This window comes from Arachis ipaensis, chromosome B8, assembly GCF_059453495.1.
Source record: "Arachis ipaensis isolate K30076 ecotype BB chromosome B8, ASM5945349v1, whole genome shotgun sequence".
NCBI classification, from domain to species: domain Eukaryota; kingdom Viridiplantae; phylum Streptophyta; class Magnoliopsida; order Fabales; family Fabaceae; genus Arachis; species Arachis ipaensis.
In genome coordinates this window covers 107,024,705-107,049,298 of record NC_142443.1, presented here as the reverse complement: position 1 = coordinate 107,049,298, position 24,594 = coordinate 107,024,705, and the positions used below count along the sequence as shown (strand labels likewise).

The 24,594-nt window shown below is 38.8% G+C and overlaps 1 protein-coding gene and 1 non-coding gene across 2 annotated transcripts; one reads left to right on the top strand and one right to left on the bottom strand.

The window, feature by feature from the left end:
* Positions 1-350: 350 nt before the first annotated feature.
* LOC148549156 (uncharacterized) lies at positions 351-9,706 on the top strand. The gene is made up of 3 exons (XM_088497225.1): positions 351-369; positions 2,576-3,708; positions 9,382-9,706. The coding sequence occupies exons 2-3, from the start codon at positions 2,583-2,585 to the stop codon at positions 9,405-9,407; spliced, it is 1,152 nt and encodes a 383-aa protein (XP_088353351.1). The 5' UTR covers positions 351-369; positions 2,576-2,582; the 3' UTR covers positions 9,408-9,706.
* A 3,010-nt stretch (positions 9,707-12,716) lies between these two features.
* LOC148549155 (small nucleolar RNA R71) lies at positions 12,717-12,820 on the bottom strand. The gene has a single exon (XR_015897007.1). It is a non-coding gene; the product is annotated as a small nucleolar RNA R71 (small nucleolar RNA).
* Positions 12,821-24,594: the final 11,774 nt, after the last annotated feature.

Genomic DNA, 24,594 nt, shown 5'->3' with positions numbered 1-24,594 from the left:
TCATAGGTAACTTGCTATTTCACTCTCAGCTTCATCTTCCCCCAATTTTCGAATTTTAAGTGGGAATATTGAATTTCTTTGATTTCTGATGTTTTAGGATCCAATTAGCTTGAGAGAAACGTTCACTCTTGCTTATGTGAAGCTTGGGTAAGGTGAGGATACGATAATTCTATTTTAATTTCATTAAATTTGAGCTTTGAGTATTAAATTGGGTATATATGTATTATGAATGTGTATTAGGTTGAAAATAAATAATTGGAGCTTGAAATTGTGAATACTGGAACTTGGAGGAAGCGGATTAGTTGAGTTTTGAGGGGCTGTTTTGGTTTTGAATAAATAGTTTTGGTCGTTACGTGGAAATCGGCTAAGGTATGGTTTAGGTTTCTTGCATTTAATATATAATGTTCTGTGAAAACTTAGGCTAGATGACCATTGGATAAGTTGGAATGCAGGTGTATGTTTAATGTTTAGTAATTTATCGATGAATATATTTGGTTGAAGTTTATTGGATAATTAGTTTTTAATTTTGGATGGTGAATGTTGTTATGTTAATTTGGAGAGAATTATGGTTGAATGTTATTGTTGATTAACTAATGATTTGGTGAATTATTGATTTGAGGTATAACTATTGTGGAGGTTGTTGTGATAATGAGGTATTTTGTGTTAAAAGCCTAGGATTTGTGAACTATGATCCTTAGTTGAATTTTGGTTGTTGGATTTGAATATTGTATGAGTTTAATTGTTGATTTGAAGTAGATTTATTGTGGTGATTGTTATGATGATGAGGAAGGGTATGTTGAATTGAAAAGAAAGCAGGTTTGGACCCGAAAAGGGTGGCAAAGTCCGAGTTTTAGAGGAGATGCTGCCGAAATTTTATAAAAAATTAGAGATTTTATTTAGATGATTATTTAAAAGAGATTTAGATTTAAAGGTTATATGGTTTGATTTTGAGTTATTAAGATAGTGAGTATGTTTTAAGTTTGAAGTTTGATTCTTAGAAAAGAATGAATTATGTTTTGAATTGAAACTATTGATGGATGGAATGGGAGGTGATATAATGAAGGATAAGGATTGAATATGTTTAATATATGATGATGAATGAGATGCAATTGGGAATGATGTGGATGTTGATGAATTATAATTGAATTATTTATATGGCTTATGAATTTGAATAATCTGAGATACGAGATTCCCTGGATTAAGTGCCGTGGCTTGCCACCACGTGTACCAGGTTGAAAACTCGATACTCTGTTGACCCTACGACGTAAGTGTGACCGGGCACTATATAAATTCCCGGGAATGTTACCCCCATTGAGCAATATTGATTATTTGAGAAAAATCTATGCATAGACTCTTGGGGATGCACGTCGGGGGACAGTCTAAGGACAATTCAGACTTGTCGGGTTGGCTGGATAACCGACAGATGAGCCTCATCAGCCATAGGACAGGCATGCATCATATGCATATTACTTGAATTACTTGCTTGTGCTCTAATTGGGTGTGCCTATCTGTATTTGCCATGCTAAATGTGTATTTGTTACCTGCGGTAGTTGTAACTTTCTTGTGTTTGCCTTTATCTGTTTATTTGTCTGTGAAAATGCATGATGGAATTGGAGGTATGGAGGAATGGCAGTATAGGACTTAGATTTAAGGTTAAGTTAAGTTAGGATTAAATATTTCTAGGAAACCACCTTTTATGGCTTCTGTGTAATACTTTAAGCTCTACAATCTGAGTGTCGGCGTTCTAGGATTGCCTCTGGCATTCCCAGGACCTTATATATTATGTGTGTGGCACCTTTACCATACTGAGAACCTCCGGTTCTCATTCCATACTATGTTGTTAATTTTCAGATGCAGGTCGAGAGGCATCTCGTTAGGCGTCTGGACTCTTGAAGCGGAGTGGTTACTGGGATATTTTGTTATGCTATGATGTATATATATGTACTTAGTTTTCTCTCCGCATGACTTATTCTTTTTGATCCTCTTAGAGGTTTATGGAGAGGCAGGATTGTGTATATGTACTTTTGGGTTTTGGATATGTAGGTATATATATGTGTAAATATTCTCCGGCCAGTCTTGACTTCGCAGGCTGAGTTAGGAGCTTGATATTTTGTATCTTTGGCACTCTATTCCTACTTCTGTTATCTTATGTTTGACAGTTACAGTTTTCTTAGCATGCAAGTTAACTCGTTCCTTGAGCGTTGCGCTTTTATCTCGCGATTTTTATTTTCCCTATCCTTCAAGGCTCCTAGCATATTATAACTCTTCTGCTATTATATGTACTTATTTTATTTTAGAGGTCGTAATACCATATCACCTTTGTTTTACGACTTAAGCGTAAAGCTTTGTGTGGTAGGGTGTTACATTATGGTATCAGAGCAGTTCGTTCCTATAGAGCCTGAAAGACGGACTGATTGTGCTTCTGTGCATTCTCTGTATCTGTGTTTATGTGCTATTAGGATATCTGATTGATATAAATGGCATAAACGTTTGTGAGCATGCATTTGGAACTTAAAGCATTAGACCTGCGATATTGAGACTGATCAACTTAATATCACTTGTTTGGTGTGTATAGGGACCAGATGTCGACTCGCGGACGCGGTCGCGGGCGAGGTAGAGGTAGGACAGGCACCGTTACTCCTGTACCCACAGGGACTGATCCAGTAGACTTTATGGCTGCCTTGGGAAATATGGCTGCAGCTATGCAGGCAACAGCTGAGGCACTGGGTAATCAGATAAATCAGGGTAATCATGGGAACAATAATGATGAGGACGGTCCTATGACACTTGCTACATTTCTGAAAGTTCGCCCTCCGACTTTTAGGGGAACCTCAAATCCCACTGACGCAGATAATTGGATTCAGGCTATGGAAAGGGCGTTACAGGCACAACAGGTTCCTGAAGAGCAATGGGTTGAATTTGGGACTTATCAGTTGCAAGGTGAAGCTCAGTATTGGTGGCAGGGAACACGACGTATCCTGCAGCCTGATGGTGCTGCGATTCTTTGGGAGGTTTTCCGGACAGAGTTCTATAAGAAATACTTTCCTAATTCAGCTAGAAATGCCAAGGAACTTGAATTAATGCAGTTAAAGCAGGGACAAATGACTGTTGCTGAGTATACCAGCAAATTTGAGGAGTTATGTCGCTTTTCTCGTATCTGTCAAGGTGCACCTGAAAATTTTGCTGAATGGAAGTGTATTAAATATGAGGGAGGTCTTCGGAGCGATATTCTGAGCTTCGTTGCCCCAATGGAGATCAGGGTGTTTTCTGAATTAGTGAATAAGAGTAGGGTGGCTGAGGATTGTGTGAGGAAGGCGGCAGCAGAGAAAGGGAGTTTGAGGATGCCTTTTCAGAGGCCTTCAGGGAGGAACTTTGCTCCGAGAGGTAGGAATTTCAAACGTGGAGGTTTTGTTTCACAGCAGACTCAGGGTCAAGGTAATTACAGAAGGCCGAATACCAATGCTAGTCAAGGAAAAAGGTTTGGGAAGCAGCCACAGCAAGATCTGAATTGTCAGAAGTGCGGAAAGTATCATCCTGGAGTTCCGTGCAGACTAGGACTTGGAGTGTGCTATTCCTGTGGACAGCCCGGGCATATAGCCAGTAATTGCCCTGAGAAGAAGAAGTATGAGACTGGTAGGGTGCAGCAGCCGGGGAGAGTATACACCACTTCTACCATTGGTGCTGAGGGATCTGAGACACTGATTAGAGGTAATTGTGAAATGGCTGGTAAAATCTTAAATGCTTTATTTGATTCAGGAGCAAGTCATTCATTTATTGCATTTGAAAAGGCCCATGAATTAAGATTGAGAATGGTGGTTCTAGGTTATGATTTGAAAGTATATAATGCTACTCATGAAGCTATGGTGACTAGGATAGAATGTCCACAAGTTCCTTTTCGAGTGCAACAGCGTGAATTTGTGCATGATTTGATTTGTTTGCCTATGACTGGTCTTGATCTCATTTTGGGATTGGATTGGTTATCCAAGAATCATGTTTTGCTTGATTGTTCTGAGAAGTCAGTACAGTTTATGCCAGAAGGGTCAGAAGCACCGGTTGTGGTGAATAGTTACTATTTGAACTCTATGATAGTAAACTGTTCTGGAACCGAATGTCAGGGTATTATGTTATTAACTGCGGGAGTATCAGGTGATGAGCAGAGTTTAGAGCAAATTCCGGTTGTATGTGAATTTCCAGATGTGTTTCCGGATGATATTAATGAATTCCCACCTAACCGAGAGGTTGAATTTGCAATTGAGTTGGTACCTGGATCCGGTCCAATTTCAATTACTCCTTATAGGATGTCGCCTTTAGAAATGGCTGAACTGAAAGCTCAGCTGGAAGATCTGTTGGGTAAGCATTTTATCCGACCAAGTGTTTCTCCGTGGGGAGCGCCAGTGTTACTGGTAAAGAAGAAGGATGGGAGTATGCGGCTGTGTGTCGATTATCGGCAATTAAATAAGATTACTGTGAAGAATAAATATCCGTTGCCTAGAATCGATGATCTAATGGATCAGTTACAGGGTGCCGGTGTATTTTCTAAGATTGATTTGCGATCCGGATATCATCAGATAAGGGTTAGAGACGAGGATATTCCGAAAACTGCTTTTAGAACCCGTTATGGTCATTATGAGTATACAGTGATGTCTTTCGGGTTAACTAATGCCCCGGCAGTATTTATGGATTATATGAACAGGATTTTTCGACCGTATCTGGACAAGTTTGTTATTGTCTTCATTGATGACATTCTTGTTTATTCTAAGACTGAAGAGGAACATGCTGATCATTTGCGAACTGTGCTGCAAATTCTGAGAGACAGGAAGTTATATGCTAAGCTATCTAAATGTGAGTTCTGGAAGAGTGAAGTGAAGTTTCTCGGCCACGTGGTGAGTAAGCAGGGGATAGCTGTGGATCCTGCTAAGGTGGAAGCAGTGATGAATTGGGAGCGACCAACTTCAGTGACAGAGATCAGGAGTTTCTTAGGTTTGGCGGGGTATTATCGCAGATTCATTAAGGGATTTTCACAGCTTGCCTTACCTTTAACTAAGTTGACTAGGAAGGATACACCTTTTATCTGGACTCCGGAATGTGAAGAGAGTTTCCAGGCATTGAAGCACAGGTTGACTACTGCACCTGTATTGGTATTACCTGAACCAAGTGAATCGTTTGAAGTGTTTTGTGATGCATCTCTGAAAGGGTTGGGGTGTGTTTTGATGCAGCACCAGAATGTTGTAGCATACGCCTCACGGCAGTTAAGGCCGCATGAGATGAACTACCCGACACATGATTTAGAACTTGCTGCTGTTGTGTTTGCTTTAAAGATTTGGAGGCACTACCTCTATGGCGTTAAGTTTCATGTTTTCTCAGACCATAAGAGTTTGAAGTATCTTTTTGAGCAGAAAGAGTTGAATATGCGTCAGAGGAGGTGGATGGAGCTTCTGAAAGATTATGATTTTGAATTGAATTATCATCCAGGAAAAGCGAACGTTGTGGCGGACGCTTTGAGTCGGAAGTCTTTATATGCAGCTTGGATGATGCTACGGGAGGAAGAGTTACTGAAGGCATTTCAAGGTTTGAATTTGGGAGTTAGAGAAGAGTCTGGAATCTTGTGTTTGAGTCAGTTACAGATTTCAAGTGATTTTAAATCAGAACTTCTAAAGGCTCATCAAGATAGTGAAGCGTTACGTAAGGTATTACCAGCAGTCGAACAGGAGAAACAGTGGAGAGTGTCAGAAGGTCATGATGGTTTATGGAGATTCAAGAACCGGATTATTGTGCCAGATATTGGAGACATGCGACAGAGAATCTTAAAGGAAGCTCATAAAAGCGGGTTTTCAATTCACCCAGGGAGCACTAAAATGTATCAAGATCTGAAAGCGATGTTCTGGTGGCCAGGTATGAAGAATGATGTGGCATTGTATGTATCTAAATGTTTAACGTGTCAGAAGGTTAAGATTGAGCATCAGAGACCATTAGGGACCCTTCAGCCTTTGGAGATTCCACAATGGAAATGGGAGAGTATCGCAATGGATTTTGTAATAGGTTTGCCTAGAACCCGATCTGGTTGTGACGCTATTTGGGTGGTTGTAGATCGACTAACAAAATCAGCTCACTTTCTTCCTATCCGAATAAGTTGCACAATGGAGGAATTGGCTCGAATGTATATCAAAGAGATTGTCAGGTTGCATGGTGTGCCTTCTACTATCATATCTGACAGAGATCCTCGTTTCACATCAAGGTTCTGGGGAGCTTTTCAGCGTGCATTTGGGACTCAGTTAAGCTTGAGTACTGCGTATCACCCTCAGACAGATGGTCAGTCAGAAAGAACTATTCAGACCTTGGAAGATATGCTAAGAGCTTGTGTTTTGGACCAACCGGCGAGCTGGGACCGGTATATGCCATTAGTAGAGTTTGCTTATAATAATAGCTATCAAGCGAGCATCGGAATGGCTCCATATGAGGCTCTGTATGGCAGGAAATGTCAATCTCCATTGTGTTGGTATGAAACTGGAGAAAGGAGTTTATTAGGGCCTGAGATGATAGCCGAAACGACTGAGCAGATAAAGAAGATTCGTAGTCGAATGCTTATAGCCCAAAGCCGCCAAAAGAGCTATGCTGACCAGAGGCGAAAGCCTTTGGAGTTCGAAGAAGGAGAACATGTCTTTTTGAAAGTTACACCAACCACTGGAGTGGGAAGAGCTATTAAGACCAAGAAACTGAATCCTCGTTATATTGGACCGTTTGAGATTCTGAAGAGAATTGGACCAGTGGCTTATAGAATTGCCTTACCGCCGTACCTTTCGAATTTGCACGATGTGTTCCATGTGTCACAGCTTCGGAAGTATAATCCTGATGCAAGTCATGTTCTAGAACCAGAACCAATTCAAGTGAGAGAAGATCTAACACTCCCAGTAATTCCGGTGAGGATTGATGACACCAGTGTTAAACGATTACGAGGAAGGGAAGTATCATTGGTAAAAGTAGCTTGGAGACGAGCTGGTATCGAGGAACATACCTGGGAACTCGAATCAGATATGCGAAAGGACTATCCACATCTCTTTTCAGGTAACTATATTTGAATTTTGAGGGCAAAATTCTTTATTAGGTGGGTAGAATGTAAACCCCGGTTAAATTAGTAGATAATTAGTTAATAAATTATTTTTTAATAAGGAGGATTAGAAATGCAAATATTATATCAAAATAGGGTAGAGCTCATCGAAACGAGAATTTTGACACTAATTTTGAAGAAAACGGTCCAAGAATGGACCGAAAGGACCGAACCGGTTGAACCGGACCTGAACCGGGCTATCGGTCCAACCGGACCAGCCCTTTTAAGTGAACCCAAGCCTTTGTCCCCCTCATTTCAACGTGAACGAAGCTGAAAGCTTCAGAGGGAAAAGAAGAACGAGACATTCCCGTAAACCCTCACGTTAACTTCCGTACGCCGTAACTTCTCCGTTCGAGCTCCGATCGCCGCACCGTTTGCGGCCACGCGTTCACCGCGTCGAGCTCTACATTTTTACCGGAACAATTTCATAGGTAACTTGCTATTTCACTCTCAGCTTCATCTTCCCCCAATTTTCGAATTTTAAGTGGGAATATTGAATTTCTTTGATTTCTGATGTTTTAGGATCCAATTAGCTTGAGAGAAACGTTCACTCTTGCTTATGTGAAGCTTGGGTAAGGTGAGGATACGATAATTCTATTTTAATTTCATTAAATTTGAGCTTTGAGTATTAAATTGGGTATATATGTATTATGAATGTGTATTAGGTTGAAAATAAATAATTGGAGCTTGAAATTGTGAATACTGGAACTTGGAGGAAGCGGATTAGTTGAGTTTTGAGGGGCTGTTTTGGTTTTGAATAAATAGTTTTGGTCGTTACGTGGAAATCGGCTAAGGTATGGTTTAGGTTTCTTGCATTTAATATATAATGTTCTGTGAAAACTTAGGCTAGATGACCATTGGATAAGTTGGAATGCAGGTGTATGTTTAATGTTTAGTAATTTATCGATGAATATATTTGGTTGAAGTTTATTGGATAATTAGTTTTTAATTTTGGATGGTGAATGTTGTTATGTTAATTTGGAGAGAATTATGGTTGAATGTTATTGTTGATTAACTAATGATTTGGTGAATTATTGATTTGAGGTATAACTATTGTGGAGGTTGTTGTGATAATGAGGTATTTTGTGTTAAAAGCCTAGGATTTGTGAACTATGATCCTTAGTTGAATTTTGGTTGTTGGATTTGAATATTGTATGAGTTTAATTGTTGATTTGAAGTAGATTTATTGTGGTGATTGTTATGATGATGAGGAAGGGTATGTTGAATTGAAAAGAAAGCAGGTTTGGACCCGAAAAGGGTGGCAAAGTCCGAGTTTTAGAGGAGATGCTGCCGAAATTTTATAAAAAATTAGAGATTTTATTTAGATGATTATTTAAAAGAGATTTAGATTTAAAGGTTATATGGTTTGATTTTGAGTTATTAAGATAGTGAGTATGTTTTAAGTTTGAAGTTTGATTCTTAGAAAAGAATGAATTATGTTTTGAATTGAAACTATTGATGGATGGAATGGGAGGTGATATAATGAAGGATAAGGATTGAATATGTTTAATATATGATGATGAATGAGATGCAATTGGGAATGATGTGGATGTTGATGAATTATAATTGAATTATTTATATGGCTTATGAATTTGAATAATCTGAGATACGAGATTCCCTGGATTAAGTGCCGTGGCTTGCCACCACGTGTACCAGGTTGAAAACTCGATACTCTGTTGACCCTACGACGTAAGTGTGACCGGGCACTATATAAATTCCCGGGAATGTTACCCCCATTGAGCAATATTGATTATTTGAGAAAAATCTATGCATAGACTCTTGGGGATGCACGTCGGGGGACAGTCTAAGGACAATTCAGACTTGTCGGGTTGGCTGGATAACCGACAGATGAGCCTCATCAGCCATAGGACAGGCATGCATCATATGCATATTACTTGAATTACTTGCTTGTGCTCTAATTGGGTGTGCCTATCTGTATTTGCCATGCTAAATGTGTATTTGTTACCTGCGGTAGTTGTAACTTTCTTGTGTTTGCCTTTATCTGTTTATTTGTCTGTGAAAATGCATGATGGAATTGGAGGTATGGAGGAATGGCAGTATAGGACTTAGATTTAAGGTTAAGTTAAGTTAGGATTAAATATTTCTAGGAAACCACCTTTTATGGCTTCTGTGTAATACTTTAAGCTCTACAATCTGAGTGTCGGCGTTCTAGGATTGCCTCTGGCATTCCCAGGACCTTATATATTATGTGTGTGGCACCTTTACCATACTGAGAACCTCCGGTTCTCATTCCATACTATGTTGTTAATTTTCAGATGCAGGTCGAGAGGCATCTCGTTAGGCGTCTGGACTCTTGAAGCGGAGTGGTTACTGGGATATTTTGTTATGCTATGATGTATATATATGTACTTAGTTTTCTCTCCGCATGACTTATTCTTTTTGATCCTCTTAGAGGTTTATGGAGAGGCAGGATTGTGTATATGTACTTTTGGGTTTTGGATATGTAGGTATATATATGTGTAAATATTCTCCGGCCAGTCTTGACTTCGCAGGCTGAGTTAGGAGCTTGATATTTTGTATCTTTGGCACTCTATTCCTACTTCTGTTATCTTATGTTTGACAGTTACAGTTTTCTTAGCATGCAAGTTAACTCGTTCCTTGAGCGTTGCGCTTTTATCTCGCGATTTTTATTTTCCCTATCCTTCAAGGCTCCTAGCATATTATAACTCTTCTGCTATTATATGTACTTATTTTATTTTAGAGGTCGTAATACCATATCACCTTTGTTTTACGACTTAAGCGTAAAGCTTTGTGTGGTAGGGTGTTACAGAGTATCTCTTAGATATCTAATACAGAGGACCGAGTCCGAGATATTAGAATCTTCGTGGTATAAGTTAGAACCCAAGGATGGCCATTCTTGAGATCCAGAAAGTCTAAACCTTGTCTGTGGTATTCCGAGTAGGATCTGGGAAGGGATGGCTGTGACGAGCTTCAAACTCGCGAGTGCTGGGCGTAGTGACAGACGCAAAAGGATAGTAAATCCTATTCCAGTATGATCGAGAACCGACAGATGATTAGCCATGCAGTGACAGCGCATTGGACCATTTTCACAGAGAGGATAGATGTAGCCATTGACAACGGTGATGCCCTACATAAAGCTTGCCATGGAAAGGAGTAGGAATGGTTGGATGAAGATAGCAGGAAAGCAGAGGTTCAGAGGAACGAAAGCACCTCTATACGCTTATCTGAAACTCTCACTAATGAATTACATAAGTATCTCTATCCTATTTTAATTATCTTTTAGTACACTATAATCTCTTAATACATTTGAATCCGCCTGACTGAGATTTACAAGGTGACCATAGCTTGCTTCAAGCCAACAATCTCCGTGGGATCGACCCTTACTCACGTAAGGTTTATTACTTGGACGACCCAATGCACTTGCTGGTTAGTTGTGCGAAGTTGTGACAAAGAACTAAGATCATGAACGTGCGTATAAAGTTTTCAGCACCATTACCAAGGAATGGAACCGTCACGATTTCTGCGCACCAAGTTTTTGGCGCCGTTGCCGGGGATTGTTCGAGTTTGGACAACTGACCGTTCATCCTGTTGCTCAGATTAGGTAATTTTATTTTAATTTTAAGCTTTTTATTTCCTATTTTAGAAAAAAAAATATTTTCTTTTTCGTTTTTCCCAATTAATTTTCGAAAAATACAAAAAAATTTACTAAAATCATAAAATCAAAAATATTTTTTGTGTTTCTTGCTTGAGTCTAGAGTCAACTTTTAAGTTTGGTGTCAATTGCATCTTTTTAATTTTCTAAAAAATTATTTTCGAAAATTTCATGCATTACATTCTTCATGATCTTCAAGTTGTTCTTGGCCAGTCTTCTTGTTTGATCTTCATATTTTCTTGTTTTGTGTCTTTTCTTGTTTTTCATATGCATTTTCAATTTGTTAATGTCTAAAGAATAAAAATTTTTAAGTTTGGTGTCTTTCATGTTTTCTTTTCCTGAAAATTTTTCAAAAATAAGTTCTTGGTGTTCATCTTGACATTCAAAGTGTTCTTGGTATTCATCTTGACATTCATAGTGTTCTTGCATGAATCACATGTTTTGATCCAAAATTTTCATGCATTGAGTCTTTGGGTTGTTTTTCTCTTTCATCATTAAAAATTCAAAAAATCAAAAAAATATCTTTCCCTTTTTCACTCATAATTTTCGAAAATTTGATTTGATTTAGTCAAAAAATTTTAAAATTTAGTTATTTCTTATGAGTCAAATCAAATTTTCAATTTAAAAATCTTATCTTTTTCAAATCTTTTTCAAAAATAAAATCTTTTTCATTTTTCTTTCATAATTTTCAAAACTTCCAAAATGATTTTCAAAAATCTTTTTCTTATTTTGTTTCATAATTTCAAAATCTTTACTAACAATTAATGTGATTGATTCAAAAATATTAAGTTTGTTACTTACCTAGTAAGAAAAGTTCAATCTTTAAACTCTAGAATCATATCTTTTTAGTTTCTTGTTCGTCAAGTAATCAACTTTAATTTTCAAAATCAAATCTTTTTAAATTTCTTTTTCAAATCTTTTTCAATCAATCTTATCTTTTTATTTCAATCACATCTTTTTCAAAATTTGATTTCAAAATTTTTTTTACTTCTTATCTTTTTCAAAATTTGATTTTCAAATCTTTTTCAATTAACCACTTAACTTTTTGTTTAATTCTTATCTTTTTCAAAACTGCCTAACTAACTCTCTACCTTTAATTTTCGAAAACCCCTTCCTCCTTTTTCAAAATTTCATTTTAATTAACTAATTGTTTTTAATTTTAATTTAATTCAATTTCAATTTTAATTTTCAAATTTTCAATTTAATTTTAAATATTATTTTTTTATTTTATTTAAATTTTCGAATTCTACTCTCTCTCATCTCCTTCTAATTATTTATTTATTTATTTATTAACACTTCTTTTCATCTCAAAATCCGAACCCTCTCTTCCTCTTGGTGTTCGAATTTCTCTTCTTTTCTTCTTATCTTCTTCTACTCACATAAAGGAATCTCTATACTGTGACATAGAGGATTCCATATTTTCTTTTGTGTTATCTTCTTTTTCATATGAGCAGGAACAAGGATAAGAACATTCTTGTTGAAGCTGATCCTGAACTTGAAAAGACTCTGAAGAGGAAGCTAAGGGAAGCCAAAGCACAACTCTCTGGAGAAAATCTGACAGAAATTTTTGAAAAAGAAGAAAACATGGCCGAAAATAACAACAATGCAAGGAAGATGCTTGGTGACTTTACTGCACCTAATTCCAATTTACATAGAAGGAGCATCTCAATTCCTGCCATTGGAGCAAACAACTTTGAGCTTAAACCTCAATTAGTTTCTCTGATGCAACAGAACTGCAAGTTTCATGGACTTCCATCTGAAGATCCTTTTCAGTTCTTAACTGAATTCTTACAGATCTGTGATACTGTTAAGACCAATGGGGTTGATCCCGAGGTCTACAGGCTTATGCTTTTCCCATTTGCTGTAAGAGACAGAGCTAGGATTTAGTTGGACTCTCAACCTAAAGACAGCCTGAACTCTTGGGATAAGCTGGTCACGACTTTCTTAGCCAAGTTCTTTCCTCCTCAAAAGCTTAGCAAGCTTAGAGTGGATGTTCAAACCTTTAGACAAAAGGAAGGTGAATCCCTCTATGAAGCTTGGGAGAGATACAAGGAACTGACCAAAAGGTGTCCTTCTGACATGTTTTCAGAATGGACCATCCTAGATACCTTCTATGATGGTCTGTCTGAACTATCTAAGATGTCATTGGACCATTCTGCAGGTGGATCCATTTACCTAAAGAAAACGCCTACAGAAGCTCAAGAACTCATTGACATGGTTGCAAATAACCAGTTCATGTACACTTCTGAAAGGAATCCTGTGAATAATGGGACGCCTATGAGAAAGGGAGTTCTTGAAATTTATACTCTGAATGCCATATTGGCTCAGAATAAAATATTGACTCAGCAAGTCAATATGATCTCTCAAAGTCTAAATGGATTGAAGGAATCATCCAACAGTACTAAAGAGGCATCTTCTGAAGAAGAATCTTATGATCCTGAGAACCCTGCAATAGCAGAGGTGAATTACATGGGTGAACCCTATGGAAACACCTATAATCCCTCATGGAGAAATCATCCAAATTTCTTATGGAAGGATCAACAAAAGCCTCAACAAGGATTTAACAATGGTGGAAGAAACAGGTTTAGCAATAGCAAGCCTTTTCCATCATCCACTCAACAACAGACAGAGAGCTCTGAGCAGAATCCATCTAGCTTAGCAAATATAGTCTCTGATCTATCTAAGGCCACTGTAAGTTTCAGGAATGAGAAACGGTCCTCCATTAGGACTTTGGAGGCACAAGTGGGCCAGCTGAGTAAAAGAGTCACTGAAACTCCTCCTAGTACTCTCCCAAGCAATACAGAAGAGAATCCAAAAAGAGAGTGCAAAGCCATTGATTTAACCATCATGGCCGAACCTACAAGGGAGGAGGAGGACGTAAATCCCAGTGAGAAAGACCTCCTGGGACGTCCAGTGATCAACAAGGATTTTTCCTTTGAGGAACCAAAGGAATCTGAGGCTCATCTAGAGACCATAGAGATTCCATTAAACCTTCTTCTGCCATTCATGAGCTCTGATGAGTATTCTTCTTCTGAAGAGAATGAAGATGTCACTGAAGAGCAAGTTGCCAAGTACCTTGGTGCAATCATGAAGCTAAATGCCAAATTATTTATTAATGAGACTTGGGAAGATGAACCTCCCTTGCTCATCAATGAACTAAGTGATCTGGATCAACTGAGATTGCCTCAGAAGAAATAGGATCCTGAAAAGTTCTTAATACCTTGTACCATAGGCACCATGACCTTTGAGAAGGCTCTATGTGACCTTGGATCAGGGATAAACCTCATGCCACTCTCTTTAATGGAGAAACTGGGAATCTTTGAGGTACAAGCTGCCAGAATCTCATTAGAGATGGCAGACAACTCAAGAAAACAGGCTTATGGACAAGTAGAGGACGTGTTAGTAAAGGTTGAAGGCCTTTACATCCCTGCTGATTTCATTATTCTGGATACTGGGAAGGATGAGGATGAATCCATCATCCTTGGAAGACCCTTCCTAGCCACAGCAAGTGCTGTGATTGATGTGGACAGAGGAGAATTGATCCTTCAACTGAATGAGGACAACCTTGTGTTTAAAACTCAAGGATCTCCTTCTGTAACCATTGAGAGGAAACATGAAAAGCTTCTCTCAATGCAGAGTCAACCAAAGCCCCCACAGTCAAACTCTAAGTTTGGTGTTGAGAGGTTCCAACCTTACTCTAAACATCTGTGAGGCTCTATGAGAGCTCACTGTCAAGCTATTGACATTAAAGAAGCGCTTGTTGGGAGGCAACCCAATGTTATTTAATAAATTTTATTTTATTTTCTCTTTGTTATTTTATGTTTTCTTTAGGTTGATGATCATGTGGAGTCACAAAAACTACTGAAAAATCAGAAACAGAATGAAAAACAGCATTGAAAACAACACACCCTGGAGGAAGAGCTTACTGGCGTTTAAACGCTAGTAAGGAGCATCTGGCTGGCGTTTAACGCCAGAACAGAGCATGAAACTGGCGTTAAATGCCAGAAAGAAGCAGCAATATGGCGTTTAAACGCCAGGATTACACCCAGAGGAAAGCTGGCGTTAAACGCCAGAAAAAAGCATGGAGCTGGCGTTTAACGCCAGAAACAAGCATGGAAGTGGCGTTAAACGCCAGAATTGCATGTATAGGGCATTTTACACGTCTAAAGGGTACAGGGATAAAAAATCCTTGATACCTCAGGATCTGTGGACCCCACAGGATCCCCACCTAACCCTATTCTCTCCTTTTCACACCTTTTCATAACTCTCTTCCCCAAATACCCTTCACCAATCACTTCAATCACTCTTTCCCATCACCCCCTCACCACTCACATCCATCTTCTCTTCCCCATAAACCCCACCTACCTTCAAATTCAAAATATTTTCCCTCCCAAACCCAACTCTAAATGGCCAAACCCTAAATCCCTCCCCACTTCTATATAAACCCCTCATTCCTTCTTCTATTTCACACAACACAACCCTCTCTTCTTCCACTTGGCCGAAACCTACTCTCTCTCCCTCTCCTCCATTTCTCTTCTTCTTCTACTTTTTTCTTTTTTCTTTTGCTTGGGAACGAGCAAACATTTTAAGTTTGGTGTGGTAAAAGCATTGCTTTTTATTTTTGCATAACCATTTATGGCACCTAAGGCCAGAGAAACCTCTAGAAAGAGGAAAGGGAAGGCAATTGCTTCCACCTCTGAGTCATGGGAGATGGAGAGATTCATCTCAAAGGTCCATCAAGACCACTTCTATGAAGTTGTAGCCAAGAAGAAAGTGATCCCTGAGGTTCCTTTCAAGCTCAAAAGGAATGAGTATCCGAAGATCCGACTTGAGATCCAAAGAAGAGGTTGGGAAGTTCTCACCAACCCCATTCAACAAGTCAGGATCCTAATGGTTCAAGAGTTCTATGCAAACGCATGGATCACAAGGAACCATGATCAAAGTGTGAACCCAAATCCAAAGCATTGGCTTACCATGGTTTGGGGGAAATACTTAGATTTCAGTTCGGAAAATGTAAGGCTGGCGTTCAACTTGCCAATGATGGAAGAGAACGCACGCCCCTACACAAGAAGGGTCAACTTTGATCAAAGGTTAGACCAAGTCCTCATAGACATATGTGAGGAAGGAGCTCAATGGAAAATTGACTCAAGAGGCAAGCCGGTTCAACTAAGAAGGCATGACCTCAAACCAGTGGCTAGGGGATGGCTAGAGTTCATTCAACGCTCAATCATTCCTACTAGTAATCGGTCTGAAGTTACTATAGACCGGGCCATCATGATCTATAGTATCATGATTGGAGAGGAGGTGGAAGTTCATGAGATTATACCTCAAGAACTTTACAAGGTGGCTGACAAGTCGTCCACTTGGGCAAGGTTAGCCTTTCCTCACCTCATATGCCACCTCTGCAATTTAGCTGGAATTGACATAGAGGGAGACATCCTCATTGAAGAGGATAAGCCCATCACTAAGAAAAGGATGGAGAAAATAAGAGATCATGGACCTCAACATGAGCATGAGGAGATTCCTCACCATGAAATCCCTGAGATGCCTCAGGGGATGCACTTTCCTCCACAGAATTATTGGGAACAAATCAACACTTCCCTAGGAGAATTAAGTTTCAACATGGGACAACTAAGGGTGGAGCACCAAGAGCACTCCATCATCCTCCATGAAATTAGAGAAGATCAAAGAGCTATGAGGGAGGAGCAAGGACGATAAGGAAGAGACATAGAGGAGCTCAAGAGCACCATTGGTTCTTCAAGAAGAGGAAGACGCCACCCTCACTAAGGTGGACTCATTCCTTAATCTCCTTGTTTATTTGTTTTCCTGTTTTTCAATTTTTGAGCTTTATGTTTATTTATATTTGTGTCTTATTACATGATCATTAGTGTCTAAGTGTATATGCCTTAAAGCTATGAATATGAATCCACCACCTCTCTTGAATGAAAACTATTTTAATTACAAAAGAACAAGAAGTACATGGTTTCGAATTCATCCTTGAAACTAGTTTAATTATTTTGATGTGGTGGTAACACTTTTTGTTTTCTGAATGAATGCTTGAACAGTGCATATGTCTTTTGAAGTTGTTGTTTATGAATGTTAAATATGTTGGCTCTTGAAAGAATGATGAAAAGGAGACATGTTATTTGATAATCTAAAAAATAATAAAAATGATTCTTGAAGCAAGAAAAAGCAGTGAATACAAAAGCTTGCGAAAAAAAAAAAAGAAAAAGAAAAAATAGCGAAAAAAAAGAGAAAAAGAAAAAGCAAGCAGAAAAAGCCAAAAGCTCTTAAAACCAAAAGGCAAGAGCAAAAATCCAATAGCCCTTAAAACCAAAAGGCAAGGGTAATAAAAAGGATCCAAGGCTTTGAGCATCAGTGGATAGGAGGGCCTAAAGGAATAAAATCCTGGCCTAAGTGTAACACCCTAACTACCAAAGCTCACACTTCCGGCTGCGCGACTCTGATAGCTCGGACATTACGACAACACTTATAATATTTAATACTAAAATATGAGCCTGTTTAAAACTTTAAACCGCAATACCGCTCCCAAAGATACTTACGTTCGATAACGTACATCCATAAATACCATACAACTTACAACAACTCATAAAGAGTACATCCATATATATACACATATATATATATAAATAATATTACAAGCATTAGACAATACAATTCCTATCCCTCTTACAAAATATCTCAAGATAAAGGCGAGGTTACAATAAACCATAATCTAAAGCAATACAGAGCATTTCAACAACTAAATAAACTCTTCGTGACTTCTGTGCCATATCCTGAAAGGGGAAAAATGTAGGGGGGGTGAGAACATCATCCTCGAAAGGGTTCTCAGTAGAGGATTTTTGGGAATTACTGTAATAGGATATGTGAAGATAAGCCGTACCAGTGATTAATAACCTTCTTATGCCTCTTTTCAAAAACAACAGTTTTCAATAAAAGTAAAGTCGAAAATCCTTTCTGAAAGAGGAACCATTCAATTCTCAAAAACTCAAAAGCCTTTCAAAAAGGTTTACCATGCTGAACCAAATTAGCATTTCACACTTTTTCAAATCAGAAACACAAAACCGAAACCAATCATCGGTCCATCTCAATTCAACCACGGTCCTAGGCCCAAACAATCCAACCAACAACCAATCACCACAATCCAACAGGGTCCCAGATGCAAACACAGATAGGAAGTTCAAGCACAAACAAATAGTTATTACAGGTAGAACAGTTAGCAATTAATCACATAGGCAAACCAAGTATAATATGCACACCCAACCAATGTCACATAAATGCATATGATGCATGCCTGTCCCTAATGGCTGATGATATCATCCGTCGGTCACCAAGCCAACCCGACGTGTTCGGTAGCTAACTCAGGCACAGTCTCTCTGTTGCGCATTAATATCATTAGAAGGAATATGTGCCCTGTCACCATTAGAGGGTATCTGCGCCCTGTCGCCATTAGAGGGTATCTGCGCCCTGTCGCCATTAGAGGGTATCTGCGCCCTGTCGCCATTAGAGGGTATCGGTGCCCTGTCACCCTTACAACCAGAGAGAAAACACAAACATATTCACATACAACATTCATCTCAGCCATCCGACTCACGGTTCAATCCAGAACCAGCCAATTTATCAATAAATACAGCCCTTCGGCTTAAACTCGTAATTCATAATCAGCCATACGGCCCACAACTCATTCGGTAATCAGCCATAGTTCAATAGCATATACAGCCTTTCCGGCTTATAACAAAATAGCACTTCCACCATTCAACATTATCAAATTCATCAATCGGTATTTAAGCCATAAATCACTTTTCTCAATTCATTCACTTTGAAATCAAGTTTCAACTATTTTCAGCCTTGGCTTTAAAGATCTCATTACTCAAATTATCTCAAGCTCATAAGCCACTTTTACTCAAGGAAAGTTCCCTTTTTAAAACAAGCCACTCTCGGCTTCCTCTTTCCAAAACTTCCAAAACCATGGAAAGTTAAAGATTCCCTTTGAAACATTCAAAACCACCCATCCAACAATGGGATTTTTGTAACAAAAGTTCCTTGGCAAGGTCCCAAGTCCTTAGGGGAGAATAGCATAACTCATTTCGCCAAATTCATTTAAAATCATTAAAACCTTGGCTTTCCAATTTGAGTAATAAAATAGGATCTAAACCAAACCGAGTCACGTAATCATTTACTTCTTTCAAGCCGTTTCCTTTACTTAGGAAAAACCAAATTCAATCCCCCATGATAATTTCTAAGGCGTTTCAACTGTTTAAAATTGTTTTAGTCTTGCAAGAATTCGGAATTCAAAGAGTACTTAAAACCTTTCTCAAAACATTTCAAAATGAAACTTGTCAATAGACATTTAGGTTCTTTCAACGTCATTGAAACTCCTCTAATTGAAACCCTCAAGTCAAATTCAAAGGCATTGCCCTTGTCACATTTAAAACAGATTTAAAACATAAGTTTCATCTAAATAACTTTCTCCTGAAAGAGATACAATGCCTTTCTTAAGAAGCAAGACTAAATCACAATTTCCTCTTTAATAATTCATTTCAAAAGCATGAATCATCCTTTTCTTGATAATTCAAATAAAATAGTAACTCATCATTTTTCCAAACAACATTTCAATAAAGACTTGGATTTTATAGAAATTCCGGCAGCATCTCCCCTAAAACTTGGACTTTGCCACCCGGTTCGGGTCCCAACAAAACCATTCCACAATCCTTTTCCAACAGCCCAAAATCCAAAATCAATTCAAAGGCAAGCCAAAATCCAACAGTCAATCTCAATACTATATTTCAAGAAAACCGTTTCAAAATCAAATCATTATCAGCCGAATAAACTCATTTCTAAAGTTTCAAGGAAACGGTTTAGTAACAACCATGTATCAAAAACCAGATCATTTAAAGCAAGCCAGGTTGAATTCAAGGGTGGATTCTATTTTTCACATTCTCAAGAAAATTAACTCAAACCAATTCTCAACGGATTAAACGCGATCTCAAAGCTTTAAAAGAATCAACTTGAAAAGCATTCCATTTCACAAAACCACACAATTCAACCAACAGACGTTCATAATCAACCAAGGCAAATCAAACCATACATAAGGCCGATACAATCACCAAATACACATTCTCTCACATCAGTATCCATATGTAATAATTCCAACATATAAGAATATAGTTTTTGGAAAGCGCCCCTACCTCAAAACGCAATTTCATAACCCAAACGCCTCACAGAGTCCTTTCCGCCTCAACCCGAACTGACGGCAACCAAAACCTCAGCTCCCAGCCACTTTTGCAATAACCATAGCAACACTAATCGTAACATATAATAATCAGGACCCGACTCCACGTTACCAAAATTCATATTCATTAACCAAACACAACGAAATACTAACGCGAGGCTTTCCGAAACATACTTACTTACCAAAACGAAGAAGGAACGGCTGAACCGAACAGCGGCGGTCTCTGAACCGGTTCGGCGGCAGCCCGGTAGCCACCTCAAACGACAGCGGCGACCGGACTCTGGCGTTGGTAACTGAAACCCACATACAGAGGCGATAAAGCTTCCGGAATCTTAAACGAATGAAAACCAAGTTCAAAGCCCTTACCGGTAGAGTTTTCCAGCGATGGCAGAAGTAGCCAGAAGCTCCGGCGGTGGCTCCGGTGGCCTCAGAACTCCGGCGATAGTATCAGAAGCGCCAGCTAAGCACCGCGGAGCAGCAGGTTGGTGGTGGCAGAGGTAGGTGGTAGTGAAAGGCAGTGCCGAAGGTAGGCTTCTCCTCCATCGCGTTCTGGCCCTCCGGCGATGTGGTGTACGGCGCCGGCATGCAGGGCGATGGCAACGACCCCCATTCACGGCAGCGACGGTGACAGCGGCGGCTTCAACCTCCCGCGCGCGTCCTTTCTGCTTTGTCTGTGGCTATGGGTCGTGCTCCCTTCAGTTCGCAGGTCTGCCTCCGACGCAGCGCAAGGATGATCGGCGACGGCACGAGCTCCTCGCGCGACAAATCGGCGGCAACTTTACGGTCGGCGGCGACGCGGTTAGGCCGCAGCAGCAACGCGCGGTGGCTTCTGCAGTAGCTCCTCGCGAGCGCTCTCCCCTCTCTCCTCCATCGAGGGTGACAACGACGGCACTAGCGGCGAGGAAGACGATCGGCACGGTGATGGCTCGGCGGCTACGTCGCCCTCCTCCCCTCTCGGATATGTTCTTCGCTCTCTCATCCTCTCCGGTACAACACGGCGGCGCGGCGGCAGTGACGCCCGCCGGCGCCGTCCTTCATCTCTCCTCAGATCGGTAGTCCCTTTCCCCTTCTCTCCGTTTTCTGCTTCTGCCTCTTTCCTTTCATGGAAGAAGAAGAATGAAATCGTGTGTGCTACTGTTAGAAGGGAGGGATGCAGCAGTTGTGAGGAAACCGGGTCATGGGTTAGGGTTTCATTTTCAAAAATTAGGGTTAGGGTTACTTTTGTAATTTCAAATAAAAATAGGGATATTATAGTAATTAGAAATAAATTCTAATCCATTAATAATAATGTATAAAAATACTATTTACTCATCAATTTCATAAATTATTTTCAATAAAATGTCCCCACCAAATAATTAGAAATAATATACTTATTTTCTTCATTTTCCAAAACAGTAATATCAATATTCTAACATATTAATTATTTAGTCCAAAATCATATAAAAATCCTTTTTATTTCACAACTACCAACTATATGATTTAAATATAGAAAATAATCTAATAATTGTAAAATTGGATAATAACCATAACTTATCTCAAATTCAATAAATCAAAACTTGCCTTAATTATCTTTAATAAAATAATTTCTGAAAATTAAGGCTATAAATAACTATATGATTTGAGACTTGATCATAAAAAGACTTTTCAAAGATTCTGGGTCTTACACTAAGCGGCTAAACCAAGCTGTCCCTAACCATGTGCTTGTGGCGTGAAGGTGTCAAGTGAAAACTTGAGACTGAGCGGTTAAAGTCAAGATCCAAATCAAAAAGAAGAGTGTGCTTAAGAACCCTGGACACCTCTAATTGGGGATTTTAGCAAAGCTGAGTCACAATCTGAAAAGGTTCACCCAGTTATGTGTCTGTGGCATTTATGTATCCGGTGGTAATACTGGAAAACAAAGTGCTTAGGGCCACGGCCAAGACTCATAAAGTAGCTGTGTTCAAGAATCAACATACTGAAACAGGAGAATCAATAACACTATCTGAATTCTAAGTTCCTATAGATGCCAATCATTCCGAACTTCAATGGATAAAGTGAGATGCCAAAACTATTCAAGAGGCAAAAAGATACAAGTCCCGCTCATTTAATTGGAGCTATGTTTCATTGATAGTTTGGAATTTATAGTATATCCTCTTCTTTTTATCCTATTTGATTTTCAGTTGCTTGGGGACAAGCAACAATTTAAGTTTGGTGTTGTGATGAGCGGATAATTTATACGCTTTTTGGCATTGTTTTTACATAGTTTTCAGTATGATTTAATTATGTTCTAACTCAATTCTAACTTAATTTCAACTTATCCCTTCAATTTTCTGCCTTTCTCTAATCCTCCAAAATTCTGGTGGGACTGCCCTCGTCACTCCTCTGCCAGACATGGGCCCCCTCAGCTACACAGACAAATAATGCAGACAAAAAAAAAAACACAAATAGAATGTAGTTACAACAAGAAAATTATATAGCAAGAAAGCAAAGATATACAAATAGGCAAACCCAAGTAATGCAAATTCAAACAAGACAAATCGATGCATATGATGCATGCCTTTCCTATTGGTCATCAGCTCATGTATTGGTTATATCGCCAGAACTTGACACATTCGGCAGCTAACTTGGATATCGTCTCTCTGACATGCCTCCACATTCTTAAGATATAGTGTCTGTCACACTCTCGGGATATAGTGCCCGGCACACTCAAGGGATATAGTGCCCGTCGCATTTCCTGGGATAAAGTGTTCCCACACTCTTGGGATATAGTGCCCGACACGCTCTTGGGATATAGTGCCCGCCACACTCATGGGATATAGTGCCCGACTCACTTTCCAGGGTAAAGTGCTCCCACACTCTTGGGATATAGCGCCCGCCACGCTCTTGGGATATAGTGCCTGTCACACTTTACAGACAGAGAGAAAACATACATATTCACATTATCAATCATTCCTCAATCATGTCTCATAATCACATTCATTCATTCATATCTGTTTTAATATTTCGAACTTCCTCAATTAATCAATCATAGCCACAGTCACTGTCTACCAGGGATATAGTGCCCAATACACTCTTGGGATATAGTTCCTGTCACACTCTCCAATAACACTCACTATTTATCATTACCACCCTTATACCCTCTCTTGTACATTCACAATTTTATCAATTCATATCTCAATTCAATCTCAAGTTCATTATTTATCATTATCATAACATAACTCTCTAGTTTAACAGAACTATGAAATGTGAGATATAATCTTTAGAATTTGAACATAATAATACCATGTTTGATTTACCAGGTTCGATTTGTAGCACCCTACCACACAGAGTCTTATACTTAAGTCATTAAATAGAGGTAGTGAGGTATTACGACATCTAAAAGTGAAATTATACATATAGTATAAGTGAAAAAGGGGTTTATCTAGGAGCCTTTTTAAGAAAAGTTAAAAACAAGGCGTTAAATAGAAACATGCATTGTTTAACGCCTTGTTTTTAACTTTTCTTAAATAGGCTCCTAGATAAACCCATTTTTCACTTATACTATATATATAATTTCACTTTTAGAGGTTGTAATACCTCACCACCTCTGTTTTATGACTTAAGCATAAGACTTTGTGTGGTAGGTGTTACAAATCGAACCTGAAAAATCAAACATGGTATTTATTATGTTCAAATTCTAAAGATTATATCTCACATTTCATAGTTCTGTTAAACTAGAGAGTTATGTTATCCTATATGAATGTGCATTAGTTAATATCAACCGCTCTAAACTCTGAAGCTTTGATCAACTTAATTAGTGAAAGAAATAAAGAATGAGGCCTCATTTTTTGTATAAGTTTTTGTTATGTTGACACTCACTATAGGAAATGTACCTTTTTTTGGATATGTCCAGTTGATTTGACACAATGCAAACCATAATACTTTGTCACATTGTATTTTGATAGGTTCAAAAATGAGTGTAGCAGGCAGGAAGCATTCTCAAGAGAGCCTGTAACGAAATCCGGCATAACAATATCAGATAACATCATGCTTTCCTGGCATGTTTTATAAGAAATTAATTGAAAGTATACCATGACAAGATTGAACTCATTTTTACTTCAGCTTTCTTCATTGTCTTAGTCATGTAGCGGTCGTCATTCGTCAAGTAAAAGAGGCTTCCACTTTTTCTAGGGGAGCAAAGTTCGCGAAGAGCTTCATTTCCGCATATGGATAACATGTAATCAACTGGATCCACCTTGAATAGCTTCCTAAGAGCCTTGAGATTAGAGTGAGATGCACAAGTTAGTATAAATCAAGAGTATTCTTTATTCCAAAATTACACTTTTGTTGAAGAACTGTACAATGTGGATAAATAACTTTGTGGCAACAACAAATTAAGAGAGCTGACCTAAAAACTACTGGACAGTAATCCTTCTACTTAAATTTGGGTGATGGATGCAGTGGCGTGTACTTGGATCCTTCAGGTGGAAATCTTGTCCACACTTTCTCCTTTGGATCAAAAGCTGAAGGCTTCAGATCAAGTGATGTTGATGGAGCAGGTCTTGCAACAGAATGCCTATGAAATAACCCAAAGAAAATCAGGCAACAGTTAAAACACAGTAATCAAATAGTTCAAAAGTCATA